This window comes from Salminus brasiliensis, chromosome 11 (assembly GCF_030463535.1).
Source record: "Salminus brasiliensis chromosome 11, fSalBra1.hap2, whole genome shotgun sequence".
Lineage (NCBI taxonomy): Eukaryota > Metazoa > Chordata > Actinopteri > Characiformes > Bryconidae > Salminus > Salminus brasiliensis.
The window spans coordinates 21,836,073-21,852,554 of NC_132888.1; the positions used below are offsets into that span (position 1 = coordinate 21,836,073).

The 16,482-nt window shown below is 40.6% G+C and overlaps 1 protein-coding gene across 1 annotated transcript in view; it reads right to left on the reverse strand.

Annotated features, from left to right (window-relative positions):
- Positions 1–13,873, reverse strand: part of esamb (endothelial cell adhesion molecule b) — a 50,608-nt gene extending 36,735 nt beyond the window's left edge. The window contains exon 1 of the mRNA XM_072691209.1: positions 13,617–13,873. Coding sequence (XP_072547310.1) covers positions 13,617–13,683 — 67 coding nt within the window. The 5' untranslated portion in view covers positions 13,684–13,873. The remainder of the gene's footprint in view (positions 1–13,616) is intronic.
- Positions 13,874–16,482: the final 2,609 nt, after the last annotated feature.

The following is a 16,482-nucleotide window of genomic DNA, read 5'->3' on the forward strand; positions in this document are numbered from 1 at the left end:
GTGATGTTATCACTTCCATTGCCATCTCTCAGCCTCAGGAACATCAAAGTAATTGCTCCCGCTGATGCTGCTAGGAGGACAGTGGAATAAAAATTCAGTTAAAGATAAGAGCCTGGGCTCAATTTTACGACGTGGCAATCTCTCTGAGGAGGTCTGAGGTGTTGAGCAAATGAGACAAAGGATAAGGACAATGAGCAGCTGCTGCACTGATGAGGAGCGATGGAGGGAAAGATGAAAGATTTAAGAAGACCACTGGAGATGCAGGCCAGGACAGTGTTTTCCTGTTTACTACAGCAGCCGGTGTAGCGGAATAGAGACTAAGACAGACAGGAGCTTAACAACAAACACACGTGTTAATCTGGCAGACCCAAAAGCTGCTCCCGGTGCGTCCCCAGGTGACTGGCCGGATCGGCTCCTTTAGACCTTATTAGCCTTACTCGAACCAGGCCTGACCCATCTAAATCCGGGTCACGGATTCCGCCAGCTCACGGGACCCATCCAGAGTGACATGGATTACCGTCCACCAGAGCTGAGCCAAGCCTTTCCCACTCTCATGAGTATCTCACTGAGTTAACAAAGAAGTACATTGTTCAGAGCTCTGGTTTGTCACATCAGACACATATAAGACATTAATATTATGCAGTCTTGGAGATAGCATAGATGATGCATGGGAATTTCCTTGTTTAACATATCCCCTGCTGGCCAGAGCTTTAATATCTTTAAACTGACTGAAAATAACATTTCTTAGTTTTATATAAGTCTCTGCTAGCGCTGGGAGATATGACCTCAAAAAAAAAAAAAAAAATTTTTGATTTATGAATGATTTAATAAGCTGCTTGAGTTGCTTAATTGTCTCAGTGTTCGATTCACCTCCACGTTGCTACCATGGACAGGGCGGACTTACGCGACTACACACACGGAATTATGTTCCCGTTAATGAAAAAATGGTTACTAAAACATAGTCATAAGCAAGATTACACCAATCAGAGGTTCTGAATGCAGTTTTTTTTTTTATTAAATTATGATTAAATGCCCAGCCCAACCCTCTGGGGTCAATTTTCTAAATTTTTCTCAAATCTTCTTAAATTTGCCTTAATACTTGCATATATATCATATCTATTAAAAACACATCTTTACTCATGCAGTCGAATTTTTTGGTACTTGAAATGAGTTTCTCAGAGTCTTCGGTTCATGAAAGTAGTGGAATGTCTGAATAAAATAATATAGAAATGTGTAATAAATGTCTAAAATAAAATTCTGTAAAATTGTTTATTGAGTGGAAGTGTTGTCTGTTAGTCATGCACTTGGACTGAATGTTCATTAGTAAATATTTACTTCACGGTGTAAAATCTTTTAACCAAAAAACACAGAATACAAAACGCAGAATGTAAAAAACATAGACAGACGTACAAATCCACTAATTACAGATGACAGGTATGATGGATACACAAATCCCCCAGTTAGATACGGCGAGAGGCAGAGATGAGTTTCTTCATGTGTGATAAGATGCAATTGAAAGGGCCGACTCTAAACATTCAGGTATTTCTGTGGTGTATTATCACAAAGATAATAATAGCAACATCAAGAAATTTGATGCACTGACGCATTTGCCGAGCCCACAGGGTTAGAAAATTATGTCTTTTTTTGAGTGATTTTTATCTTTGGAAACTCGGACACTTTGGACTAATTAAAAACTCTGAGTTTCCCACCATCAAACAACTTGTTGACGTTCCTGTGCGCTCATAAATAAGACTGATGCCATGTGAACCGATTCTATGAGTTGATTTATTGCCATGTTTTACTGACATAAAATTACTGACATTAAATTACTAAGTCAAAAGAGATGATCCCATAAAGCTTCCTTTGTTTACTTTCTGTGGACTGTAGAGGAAAAGCATTCCGGTTAGCATTGGCATTGTTTGTAGCACAGAAAGCATAGTTTCCATTGATTCTTTCCACTGTAGCACTGTTCAGTGTCCATTTACATTTACATCATCATGTTACATGGGTAGGGTCCAAGGACGTTTATTGGTGTAGAGCGCTGTGCTTGCCTAACCCTAGTGCGTGGTCTACCTTGGAAAAAACTGAACTGGACATCTGATTCATTCAAATGAAGAATTCAAATCATTTGCTTTGGTACCACAGAATCATTAGTAAGGTGGTGGTGTTAACCACTATGCTATGCATTTAAACAAGTTAAAAAGTTCCAGCTTCAGTGACAGCAGTGCATCTGCATAGAGTAAAAAAAGGTTTTACATCACTGATTGTGATTATTGGCAGTCAGTTTTTAATTTAGGCATAGTATAAGAATTAGATTTGGCCATTTATATGAGTATATCAGTCACACAGTACACCTCAGCAACTAATATACAGTGTATCACTAACCTCAACCAGTCAGTCGACAAATCTTTAGCCCCAGATTACCAGGCACAGGTGCTGGGAGGTGGAACAGAATGAAATTGCAGGCTGGTTTGAACCCCCCCCCCCACACACACACACACACACACACACACACCCACCCACCCCCAAGGACTGAGCTGAAACCCTGAGCTTTACAGCCTCCATCTACAGGTTCTACAGCCAATCTACAAACATGCTCTATACATTGAGCTGAGGGAATATGTGATCTGCAGCCCCCGCACGCATCACAGCGGTGAGCCCGGCAGAGCCATGGCCTCATTTAGATGGCGAGAGTCTCATTATCGTGGCCACTCTCGCCGATCTCACCTGCAGTAAATCAGCACTGTCCTCGCCCACGTCTGGCGAAATGACACAGAGCCACCTTTGAAATCCGTCACCCTTGAGGTGCACCCAGCAGGGAGCACCGGGGATACGGAGCGGCCAGCCGTTTTATACTTTTGAAAGGCACAGACTGTGAAGTGAGCTGTGAGGAACGTTCAACCATGCACACAGATTCTGGTTTTTTTTGTAGCCCATCAAATTCTGGCATTCTGGCTCATGACACGTATCTGATAAAGCCACAGTGTGTATGTATAGATGAGCTCTTTGTGAACAGCACATTTGCCCTGACTACATCATTACTCCCAGCAAGCTGCAGAGAGATGAAGGGCTTCAGGGCTGCAGATGTGGCAGCACCTGTGGAAGGGTGTGTGCGCAAGTATGTGCATGTGTGTAAGATAACTACTGTGTAGGATGCCTGTGTGCTTCCCATTGATTAGAGCAGGCTAAATAATGTCTCTGTCGTGGGTTTTTTGGTTTCAGCACATGTAGAAAGGCTGGTTCGCTAATGTGTGTAGCCTGCAGTAATTTAGCTACTAATATGTGATTAAATTAAAAATGAATGATCAAAATCTAGCTTCTCAATAAAGCAGCAAAAAGGTAAAACTGATTACAAATAATGTAATAATGTAATGTAATAATGTAACAACAAATGGTTAAATTTGACCAATATTTCAAATGAATTATACTTACTGGACTCCCAATTTCCACTGAAAATCCCTTTCCCATATGTTTATGTATTAAACATTGGCAGAAATGTAAATTACTGGATACTGGCATCAGCTCACAATTCCCATATCAGTGCATTTCTGGATGAGGGAGGTCTTGTGTATATGCATCCTTGCTACACACTGTTCATATTAGGGTTTCAAAGATTTGAGATTTTCATGGTGTGAGATGCCTCAGAAAAATCACAGCTTCACGGTATTTCACAATTACTATTATTATTATTATTATTACTATCAGTTACACTCTTAAAAATAAAAGTGCTCCAAATGGTTCTGTGAGTGATGCCATACAAGAACCGCTTGATTCCATAAAGAACCATGTTTGTCATTGACATGTGTGAGTGGGAAGAACCTTTAAAAAACCCAAAATGTTCTCTGGATGAAAAGGTTCTGTATCAGTGTAATGGTCACATTTCTATTACATAAATGGTTCTTTATGAAACCAACAGTGGAACCAAAAGTCTTCTATGGCATCACTTAAAGAGCATTTTGTACCACCTTTATGTTTTAGCATGTGCATTGACTCTTAAAGGAGAAAACAGAAGGTGTGTTTAAATGAATGCTTTATTATACACTTTATATCCAAATGTTTATGGACACCCCTTCTTATAAATGCACTCAGCTACTTTAAGAACACACACAGCTGGTCCTAGTCCTTATAGATAAGCATTGCCAACAGGGCTCTGTGGAGCAAATAAACATGATTCATGCCAGGTGTGGGCTAGAGGGGTATAAAGCCCCCCAGCATTGAGCTGTGGAGCAGTGGAACTGTGTTCTCTGGAATGATAGTTGGCGCTCCATCCAATTATTTTGGGATGAGCTGAGGAGTTGGGGATGAGGTGGTCTGGTGATCATCCAACTTCCTGACCTCATTAACTCTAAGTCTTGTCTATGAATGCGATCAAATCCTCACAGCAAGGCTCCACAATCTAGGAGAAAGTCTTACCTGGAGTCTCTAGATGATTCTATATAAAACATGGGTTTACAATCCCTTTTTCTGTTTATTTTCTTTAAATCTTTATCTGATTTTTCACCCATTTTCTTCCCAATTTTGTCCGCCAATTACCCAACCTGTACGTATCACCCCCCATCCCCTATCGCACGCGATACCCCCAGCACTACCCCTTCTGACGTATGCGTAGTCAAGCCGCTCATTTTCCGAACTGCTGCCAATGCAACATCACCGAGCAATGCCAGCGACAGCCGGCACCGCAGCTAAGCAATGTGGGGAGAGAGCGCCATCTACCAGAGGCCAATTGTGCTCTCTCTGGCCTCAGCTGCTGATGGCTAGTAGCATGACCGGGTTTCAATCCAGCGATCCTCTGATCACAGTGACAGGGGACTGCTTTTAATATTTAGTTTTCTTTTCACACTCCAGTGCTCAGATGACTAATATAAATTGATGTGGTTTGATATTTCGCAGTGTTTGTGGATGTGTCAGTGGCACTGTTTTGTGATATCTTACAGATCTGCATGCTTAGCGGGTGGATTTTTCCGCAATCACCTGAACAGAGTGAAGTTGTATGAATTAGGTAACCATCTGGTATATACAGCCTTCCTATGAGCACTCGAACACAGCCTATGTTGGGCTAGCAGGGCTTTTTTTTCGCAGGGTGATATACTTTGAGGGGAGTAATATAACGAGTCATGACCCCAACAGTTTTGGGGTTTTAGATTTGGCCTGATTTCATTAATTTTACTTTACTTTAAATAGCGGATCTAAGCAGGAATATCAGCTGGACTATGCATCTTTTGAAAATTGAAAAAAAAAAAAAAAAATAGAGGAACTAACTATTGTAACTACATCTATTCACTCACAGGGAGTTTAAGCATGAACATTCACTCATGTGAGAGAGCAAAGAGCTGCAATGGTGTCTAAATCGATGCAGAGAAGGAGATTTTAAACTACACGCCATGATGGTGTTGAAAAAGCAGCCTAGATGTTCAGCTTAAATGCTATTTTAATGACATTCAATTAAAAAAAACACAGAAAGCAATAAGGACTTGGGATTACACAACTGATTTCATCTCATGAGAATAAACACGTACCCAGTTCCTAAACTTGTCCTTGCTGTGAGATTCCTTAAAATTGGTTAATTAAAAAATGCTAATTATGAACCAGACTGCGCGATTTAACAGGAAACATGAGCCAGCGATGTAACGGCAACTCCAAGATAGGCTCCAGCGGGAAAACAGGAGCAGGCTTAATGAATCAAAACATAGGTTTTTTTTTTCTGGTGTGTAATTTTCTGTGCTGTGCAGGGGGCAAACATAATTGCTGCTTGTAGCTGAGCAGCAGCCTTTATAATGATCTCTGCTGTGAAGAGCCAGTGATCCGTCCACAATTATAGGCATTGACTACTCGCAGTCAGCCTCTCCCTGTCTGTCTTCACCCACAAAGAAAAAACTAGACCTGACCAGTGCTGTCAATCCCCGGACGGAACCAAAACGAATGAATTCCACCGCCTAATTACATAATTGTTTACACCACATAAATGTAGGTAGGGAAAAAAGAGTGAAAGAATGGAGCCTGTGTAAACAGTGTTGTGTTTACCCTGAGATTAAGCTGCATTCCTTGCCCTAATGTCAAGTGGATTAAGACCGCAGGGCTATTTAGAGAAAACAATTAACAATGATGTGCCTTATCCCGGCACAGTGGACCGACCAAAGCCTTCAGCGATAAAGCTAAGCTAAAACGAAATCCATGAATAGGCAATGAGTCAAAACACTGCAGGTATGCAGAAAGTAATTAACCTGAAGTCTAATACGGTTACAGGCCTGTTGAACTTTTAATGATATGGATACATTACTGCCCATGTGGAGAAGTCGTCAGGGCCTTAACAGGTGATCTACCATCAAGCACGGCCTCATTCTAAGAGGGAACACACAGATTTCATCACTAACGTGCATGAGATCTTGGGAACGGCCGAATCAGAAAGGGTTTGCTCACAGGAGATGAAAACACAAACTTTGTCAAAGCTACGCTAAACAGGAATACTGGAAGGGATGATTAACAACATAGAGGATTGTTCCAATCCCATGTCACAGACTAAAGTGGAATTGTCGGTTCAAGCTAACTGCTGCTGCCTGGCTACGTTTGTTCAACCCTGACCCAAATATGAGCCAGAACAGTGGTTTTTGCATGGGGTGAAATGCGCCTTTTAACAGGCCTTCAAAAGACCAAGCATATTCAAGTGTTTCATAGTCAAACATAGTCAAAAAAAAAAGAAAGAAAAAGATAAACAACAGGCCAGGAAGAAACAATTTCTGAGGGTGTATTTACAGCAGAACATGTAGACAGTGCTGAGCTAATGTGCTAAAACATGAAAACTGAAATCAGAAATAAAGATTACATTTATCAATAAAGTTAGGCCAGATTAGGGCTGTGACTACTGACTACTTTCCTATTGACTGACCTATCAATAGTCGATTAATCTAAAGGATTCAACAACAAACCGTCTGGCATCATATCATGTAAAATGCTGCGCTCCATTTGAACTTTCAACTGGACTGTCCCCACAAGTTGGATTTTGTACTTGGAAAGTCACCACCAACCCAGTGCTCAAAATCCAAGAAGGGGGCCAGCGGACTAAGGCGCTGTCACTGTGATCAGAGGATTGATCCAAGAAGGCCACATGGCACACCAACAGTAACAAAAGCATTACATTTTTGTAGCACTTCTATCTATTTGTGTCTCTTTAAATCAGTCATACAGTACTGTCCAATTTCTGTCCATCTGTGGACGTGTTTCCATGGTGTTAAGATGTGCAAAATACCGTATGATGCGTTGTTATCAACTGGTTACTGTTATCGATCCCTAACCATGCTAACCTGGGACAATGCAAACAACGCTAACCTATTTATGACATAAAAAGGTTTTTGCCAACGGATTGGCGGACCATTTGGGGACAATTCCAAAACTGTTTTTTTTGAAAATGTGTTTTTGAAAATCATTTATACATATGTGCTCTACTGTACTTATGGCATTTGCTACACAAGGAAATTTACTTAAAATAAGGGCACAAATAAAATAATTTAAAAAGGTACATGTCCCATCAAGCACAAAGCACATGATCATACACACCGGCACCGTCAGTCAATGAAGAAGCCAAAATTAGCCCTAACATTTTCTCTTATTCTCTTATTCAGTGGGAACTGTAGGGTAGCAGGCAGACATGTGTGTGTAATGATTCTGCAACTAAAAGGACAGAGATCGTCTAGAATAGCACCTGTGTGTTTATCCCTCAGGTGATTGTGCATTGCGCTAGTGCTGCTGTGCCAGGCCATCAACACACATTCAACACCTTGGGTCTTTGGAAACTTTTAGAAACCTCTTTCATAATAGATTCAAGCTCAACTGCAGTCGGCCTTTGTTTTTTTAAGCGGTAGTCATGCACACAGAAAAACAAATATTTGAATTTAAGCATTTTAGAAATCTGAAAAGTAAAGTTCATTAAAAAACTATGATGATGACAATAATAATAATAATTAAACAACGTGTTAGTTTAAAGTATTGATGGTGATGCATTTTCAGATAGAGATGTTGATAGAGATGTTGATAGAGATGTTGTTCTAGAGAAGTTCTATAATTTACAAATGTTTTTGTTGGCAGAAATGTACATGAAAAAATATTGGCTACAAGCACCAGTCCACTATTCTCATATCAGTGTATCCCTAACATAATATAACACTATTACTTCTTCCAGACGAATGGATCTACTGAAAGGCTGGACCTAAAGCCTTCTTTTATGAAGATTTTCTTCTCTCTTTTTTTTCTCTGCAGCTCGGCACAATGTTATTCGCTGCTGATTCTCATCTGTTACACAGGGGTGTAGGGATATTTCACTTATCGTTCTTGTCTTCTCTATCAAATACCCGGATGTGCTCTTGCTCCATCTCAAATACCAAGAATGCAACAGTCGAACAGGTGAATCGACAACAAGAACCTATTGAACTTCCACCAAAAAACATTGCCATGACTTATTAACATCTATCTGAACATACAATGGCATGCAAAATTGCAAAAAAATTTATGTTAAAAGATGAGACACACTTTTTAACATTTTAAGCATGGCAAGTATATTGTTTTGTATCGTACAGTAAAGGAGCACCATACAAAGGTTTGGGTACCCTGAGAATTAACGCTTAAAAGATCTCAGACATTAATTATCCATGTTAGGAAAGACCAGATATTGCAAATCTGGTTAATAAACCAAGCCATGGGCTCCTCCAATCAGCTGCCCAGCACTCAAAATAAAACTATTCACGCCCACAAAGCAGGATAAGGCTATTAGAAGGTAGCAAAGCCTTTTTAGTTTAAGAAATGGTAAGCCAAGTTGAGGTCTGGAAGACTAAGAAGACCTTCAGGAAAAGAACTGCTTGTAAAGTTGGTAGAAAAGGCCAATCAAAACCCTGTCTGACTGCAAAGACTCTGGAGTGGTGGTGCACTGTTCTACTGTGCAGCGGCATCTGCACTAATATGACCTGTGGCATCACTACAAAATTCAGTGTTTTTAAATGTTTAAATGTTTTTAAACATCTGGAAAAGCCTGGTGCCTTTTATGGAACAAGTCCTGTGGACCGTTGAAATAGAACTTTTTTTGGCCACAAGGAGAAAAAAAAATGAATATATGAATATATTAAATATATATATATATATATATATATATATATATATATATATATATATATATACACACACACACAGCACTTCCCTCCAGGCACACTGTTGTATCAGCAGCATTTCGAAAAGTGTTGGCTGGCTGCATGTGTGTTGGTTTTCACCCTCACTAGTGTCGGGAGCATTGCTTGTGAAAGGGGGAGAATATGTATGGGCTGGGTAATTGCCGATCCAAAAAATAATTATGAAGAGAAAATTATGGAAAAAAATTAAAATAAAAAAAGAACAACAAAAAAACCTGGCTTAAAATATTTAATATTTAACTGTATGCCTTTTTATTTAACTCAACTTAACTAAGCAAAGTTTGGTAATACCGTAAATGCACAAACCAAGTACAGGACAGTCTCAGAACACTTTAGTCATTTTAGGGGTAAACAATCACAAAGCAGACATTACCCTCCTATCTTAATGCTTGGTTCTGATGTGTTATCTAGATAATGCTGGGTTCTCTGGTGTACCCTATGATTTGGACCTTAGTTGCTCCTACATCAGCATAAACAGCTACGTGCACTTTAACCTACATGAGCAGAATCAGCCAGTCACGTGCTGCTGACCAGAATTCTTTCAGACATTATCTGCGTATCAGATGGTAGGTTTGGGCCTAAGAAAGGTGACGCACGGCGCGAGTGTGCATGACAAGGTCGAATTGAGGTGGCACACGCCGGCCGGCTGCGTGAGAGGCAGCAGCCCTGCTTACTATAAGCCATTCCTGCTGACTCGGGTCATTCCGACAACAGATTTGTAAACTAGACGTGGCGAGACAGTCCGTGAATTCTTTTGCTATCCACGCTGACCCAAATAGCACTGTAATAGCACTGAAATTCCTGCCACTGAAAGTCGCTAGGCATCGGCTGTCTGATTTGAGTAATACGCAGAACAGTTCTTTACAAGGGAATGGAAAACAAGGTGGCATTCAAAAAAGCAATAAATGTGACGTCAGTCAGTGTTGCTCTACTGAACGACGCAATTGCTTGCAACAGCTTTAAGCATGTGATTGCAAATTCAACAGCTGTGTCGGGAAATCACCAGTAACGAGTGATGTATTGATGCGGGGGTGCTGAGGGGGATACAGCCGTGCAGCCATGCACTGTTTAAGTTAACGCTACATTTTCACCACAGCCAGCCGTATAGATGTCCTCAGCAACTGCCAGCCCTCACCTAAACCCAAGAAAGTACAAACGGTCTAAAAATCAAGGCTGATGTAAAAGTGACCCACATTTCGAATACACTACTTTTTCTGTAGAAGTATATTAGCTCTCGCTTGGTGTATGTTCAAGTAGTGTATGTCTGTGAGTAGCTTCACAGTGGGCATGACACAATCGAGCCACATATCAACAAGCAAACTGGTTACCAATCGACTCCCGTGCATGAAGTTTGTCAGTGATATGTGTATACTGCTCTCTGTCTAGAGCTGAACAATTTGACAATTTTTAATCGTATCGTGATAAATGTTGTTATTGTTAAGTGTTGTTATATGCTAAGCATATGGATGATACAGTTAGTGCTTAATAAACACCGATCTGCTGCAGGTCTCATTACAGACAGTGTAATTAGACTTTTTTAATTAGATGTTGAATAATAAATGACTCTATTCAGTATAGGAGAGAATCTGTTAGTTTCAGTATAGGAGAGAATCATTTTTACGAATCTGTCGCTACTGATGTTTTTAGTCTGTGATTATATGTATCGTGATATGTATCGTATATCGCAAAAGAAATCTTTAAATATCGTGATATAGAATTTTTATCATATCGTCCAGCCCTTTGTCTGTCCTTGAAGTAAAAATGTCTTTAAATATCGTGATGTTATAACTCCTCATGGACATGAATGTCCTGGCAATGAAATCATAGTTTCATATTTCTTGTGAAGCGGAATTAGTGTACATTCTTAGTGTGCAACATACATCTACAAATATAAATAAACAAGAATTTAGTGAACAGCTTTTCTTTTGTTCATTATTAATTCAGTGATGCTGAAAGTGCAAAGCACTCACCAGATTGACCAACATACAGTGCAGTGGGAAAGTCCAAGGAGCTCAGTGCAGACCTGAGAAAGATGATCGTAGATTTACACAAGAAAAGGATTGCCTTATTGAGCCAATTCTAAACTACTGCAGATTCCAATATGAGTCCATACTATTGTACACCAGCGCAGATTTATGGGAGGTGTAACCACTTTGCCAATGTCTAGCGGAAGACCTCAACTGTCACCCTCAGATGAGGGGAAATTGGTTCGGATGACCTGGAACAACCCAAAAACCAGCAAATTACAGAGCTGCCATAAACTGGAAACTACTGGAACACAAGTGTCACTGTCTACAGTCAAGCAAGACTGAGGCTGCCATCCAAGACAAAAGCCCCTAACCCAAAATTGGCACCTCACAATTGTGTGTTCCAACAGGACAATGATCTCAGTGGAATGGATATAGGAAGCTTACATTAAGCTTTTGGAATTGCCTTCACAAAACCTTCACCTCAACTTTATCAAAAATACTGGACCACAATTCTGACCCTGTGCTGATTTCTGACCCCCCCCCTCCCCAAATGACACTTTTCTATAAATATTTAAAATGCCAACTATATATTTATTCTGCTTAGAAATTTCAGCATCCTCAACTTCCTAAAACATCTTCCAGTGTGCCTGGAGGACATTAAATGGTACTTCTGCATTCCTCTCCGTAGATGATGTATTAAGAGGCAGCTTCAGTTATAGGTGAGGTTAAAGGATGGGTTCATGTTATGGCAGGTCTTTGGAGACATCCAGCACACTTGCGCATGACATTTATACCACAGGTTCTGCAAAAAGGGCCTAAAGTAATTGGCCATTCCACCAGCCAGTCCCATACAGTCAAGAATAATATTTCCACTGACTGGCAGGCTCGCCGAGGCCTACAGTAAGATGAAACTCTGTACGATCCTCCACATACATATCAGCCATAGAATGTGCCCTAATGTAAGTCATCATTTAAACGTAATACACCCGCCTCACAGTGACCTTTTCCCTTTTGTTGAATAAGAGCGTCCATTTAAATAACTTCATTACCCTTTTACTTAAAAAATCAGCTTCTGGCCATCAGCGCCTGTTTCCACAGTAAGACAGGGGACGAACAGCTCCACTGTAATTTAGCAGGTAGTGCAGGAAGGGAGATCCCCACCAGAAACAGGGAAATGTCCCATAATCCCTCGTTTGGGATCTCCCCCTGCCGATAGCACGTATAACACGTCTCATTGTCTCGTCTTTCAACACTCGCAGCCCAAAGGAAATGTGGCAGCGCAACCACCCCCAGTTTAATCTTGTCAGCCAAGAGCTGAGAGTGAATTTGTACCTTGTCCACGCATGTAAAAAAGCCAGGGCAATTCGTGGGATTATAAGATCCTTTGACTTCAGCCGTGCAAGAGATTAATCTGGACAACGCTCACACTTGCACTAGAAATCAGTCATCTAGACCTGGTTCTCTCTCATTCTCTCTTTTCCCCCTCTGTGTTTTAATGAATGTATCATGGTCCGAGTGTCAGGAAATCACAATATATAGAGGTTCTAGTCACAATATATAGAGATATAAACAAAGCAAGCGTACATTACAGTGCTTTATGCAGTAAATGTAGGCCGGCCTTATATTTGAATAGGTTATTGTCCACATAATATGTCATTTTTATGTAAATACACACTTTACTATATAACAATATTCATAATCTATAACTGCTGACTGACAAAGGGCCTTTAATTTAAGGTCTTAAATTCCAAGATTCTGACACTCACCAATGTTTTCTTATTTGGGATTTGTGTTATGGGGATTTTCATGGGATTATTATGAGCAAAATTTATGAGGACTATGGGATCCACCATTCTAAGAGCAGAGCTGTGAAACATGTCTGAGGTTTAGAAACACGTCGTAAATCTGACACAGACTTTATGTGAGGATTTTTCTCAAGACAAAAATGAGGAACATTCCTAGAAAGACCTCATGATTAATTGCTAGAGGCCCAATGGCCAATGGTAATTCACTCAGGAATATGAATATAATTTGTAATGCTACCAGTTTTGTCATTAAATATAAGCACATTAACATTTTTCATTTCACATTTCATTTGAATAAAACAGTAGAAGTGTCTGTAGAACCCTTCAGAGATGTCCTTGCAGTGTGAACTCTGCTAAGCTCATTAAGGCTACACAAATAGGTCGGTGCCACTAGACGGAGTCGAGCAAGTTCTCTCAGATGACCCACAGCATCACCAAACCCCGACAGACCCACCTCTGCAAGCCTCCATGCTGCTGGTGGATTTACTCAGCTAGTATCTAACAGCAGCTGTAGAAGTTCAGAAGTTCTCGAGACGCTTCAGGGCTGGTTACAGCGCTATAGCCAATAATCTATAGTAACACTGCTCGCCCAGTAGTGCTCAACTTTACGCCCATACTAGCCACGCTGGACCACTCGAGCAGCTCCTTCACAGAATGCAGCTTTGACCTACCTGGGAAAACCCACAGCAAAGTCAGAGACAGCAGGGCTCCGAGTCTCCAGGAAATCACCCTCTCCATCGCCCCACATGAACAGACAGCGGCTGGGAAGATTCATTCAGAGCTGGATAGTGGAGGTTTTCAGCTCTTCTCCTCGCGGGTTTCTCGCTCGATCCCAGACACTTTCCTTCCCCTGTGTCAGGAGCTCAGCAGCACACCACCCCGGTCACTTACTCCTTCTCTACATTTTCCTCGATAACTTCAGCATGGGGCTTCACTCACCGCCAGAGTCGCTGCTTCATCTTTCCAATGAGCATCTCTCTCTCTCTCTCTCTCTCTCTCTCTCTCTCTCTCTCTCTCTCTCTCAGAGAAAGGCCACGCCCCTCTCCTCCTTCCACAGGTGAACTCCCACAGAGCCTCAGAGAAAACCTCCAGCTTAACCCTTTTCCTTTTAGGCTTATTGATCATTCAGGTGATATAAAACATTTTTTTGTACATTTAGTTTTTGGAATTAAAATATCTCAAAAAATTTCTGCAGAATTTCCTCTGAGAGTCTTTTTTTAACAAATGCTTTTTTTTATTTAGTTAGAAAATAATTTCATATAGTTTAGTTTGTGATATATATATATATATATTTTTTTATTTTTATTTATTTATTTATTTTTATTTATTTATTTATTTATTTTTATTCAGTAATATCAGAATTTCATGATCACCCCTGGTATGGAAAGAACTTCTTGGTGACTGTTGCATTGTAAAAGAGTTACTGCCCGAACTACACGCTACACTTGTGACATGGAGCAAAAAAAAAAAAAAAAAAAAGAAGCAGAAGTTGAACTAATCTTCCAGAGTCTAATTACAGGCTGTATTAGCGTGTATGGTAACATGGGTCGGTGTGTGTAATTACACTAATGATATTATTTGATATGTGACAGACTAATGAGAACAGGTCAAAAGTACATAGTTGACCCCAGCCTTAGCTTATTTCAGCCCTTTCTGACCAGCCTGTTTCCATAGAAACGCACAACCAGTCACACTCAGCGGTCAGTTATAAGTCTACATGTCTTAAAAAAAAGACCCAATTCAGGTCGAATTCAAGCAAAACTGCAATAACTTCATTGAGTGCTGACTATCGCTGTATGCTATGATGTTATGAAGTCCACTGTGTTACTCAGATTGGGTTTTCAGGCCTAGCAGCAGAACATGAAATACAGTGTAGGCCCAACTGGTCATCCAGGCAAAAATATCCCCTATGCTGGCAGCTGCTTGGCTTGGTTATTCATTTAGTTTCATGGTTTAGCTGGTCTACAAGTGTTACCACCTTGACCAAGCTAGGCATCACGCTGGTCAACTAGCTTGGTTAAGGTGGTCATGCTGGTAGATGAGCTTAACAAACCAATACATAAAGTATATTGAACTAAGTTGGTCAACCAGGTACAACTTCATTCAGTGTCAACCATCATGCCCTGAAGCGCTATATGCTATGATGTGATGAAGTCCACTGTGGTTCTCAGCCTGAGTTTATTAGGCCATGCAGCAGCACACTGCATGAAATACAGTGTAGTCCAAACACCCCTGGATCCCTGGCTGACAAGAAAATACATTAGCCAATGTTTACCACCTCATATGACCGGGTTTTTAAAGCTTAAAGAAACGTGGGGTACCTGTGCAGGTTCATAAATGTTACAGGCGGCTCTCTGGGTTTAATGTGCTGTTCAGCGAGTCAGAGGTAATGAAAGGTCTTGCGAGATGTTACATGGTGCACACTCACCTTGACATGCACACTAGCGTGCGGTGTGTCTTGGTTGGTGATGGGCACCTCTTCATAATTTGCAAACTAAGTGAAGTTATTGGTCACTGCTCTGTGAAAAAATGTTTATTCCACGTTCAAAAAAAATAAGTTAAATATTTTAAGTGTTGAAGTGTCTCTTAAAATTGGACAGTTTTCCCACAGTGTCCACACAGAGTCTACTCAGCACTACTTCATATTCATAAGATGCAAGACCGCATACTCATGTTGACTCTGGAGTGACTTGAGATGGAACTTAATAATTAACTTGGAGACGCCTGAATTTTTCATGGACCATGGTTTTGGGGCGTCTGTTCATTTTGCAATTAAAGTCAAAATTGCTCTAATTTTAGAGCTGACGACGATGATGGGTGAGATGGATGCTGACCAATGAGGTCAATCTAGCGGGAAGAAATATACAGAGAACCACGGCCAACATGCTGGTTGTACAACTACAACTTACAGAAACCACACAATTGGATATGATCTCGTATGCATTTGAAAAGCATTCCTATATTATCGCCCTAAAGGCCGCGGTGAACTCCCCCAATGTTTCCGGAAAAACATCAACCCCTCTGTTACGACCCTGCTGAACAATCCAACTTTTGCAAACAACTGGTTTCAGGTGGTCTAAGTTGGTTTTTGATGGTCAAGGTGGCTGAAAAGCTGGTCATTCAGGTAAACATATACCCTATGCTGGCAACTGCTTTACCAGCTTAGCTCTTGGCCATTCATTTAGTTTTATGGTTTGGATGGTCTACGAGCTTTACCATCTTTGACCAAGCTAGGCATCAAGTTGATCATGCTAGTAGATGAGCTTGACAAAGACACTCAAACCAAAACATAATGAACATTGGACAAGAGCTAAGTAGACCAACCAGCGGCTCTTTAGATGGAAAATGGAGGGAGAATATTCTATCTTCCAAACTTCACATAGGTCCAGCACCCCAACCTGATGTCATTCTGATGTAAATAGAGTCGTTCTATTTATTAGCTGTTATTTGCTGTCCAAAATGACCAAAGTGACCCTACCTGGGTATTTACATTTATAGCATTTAGCAGTCGCTCTGGATAAGAGACTTTGCTAAGTG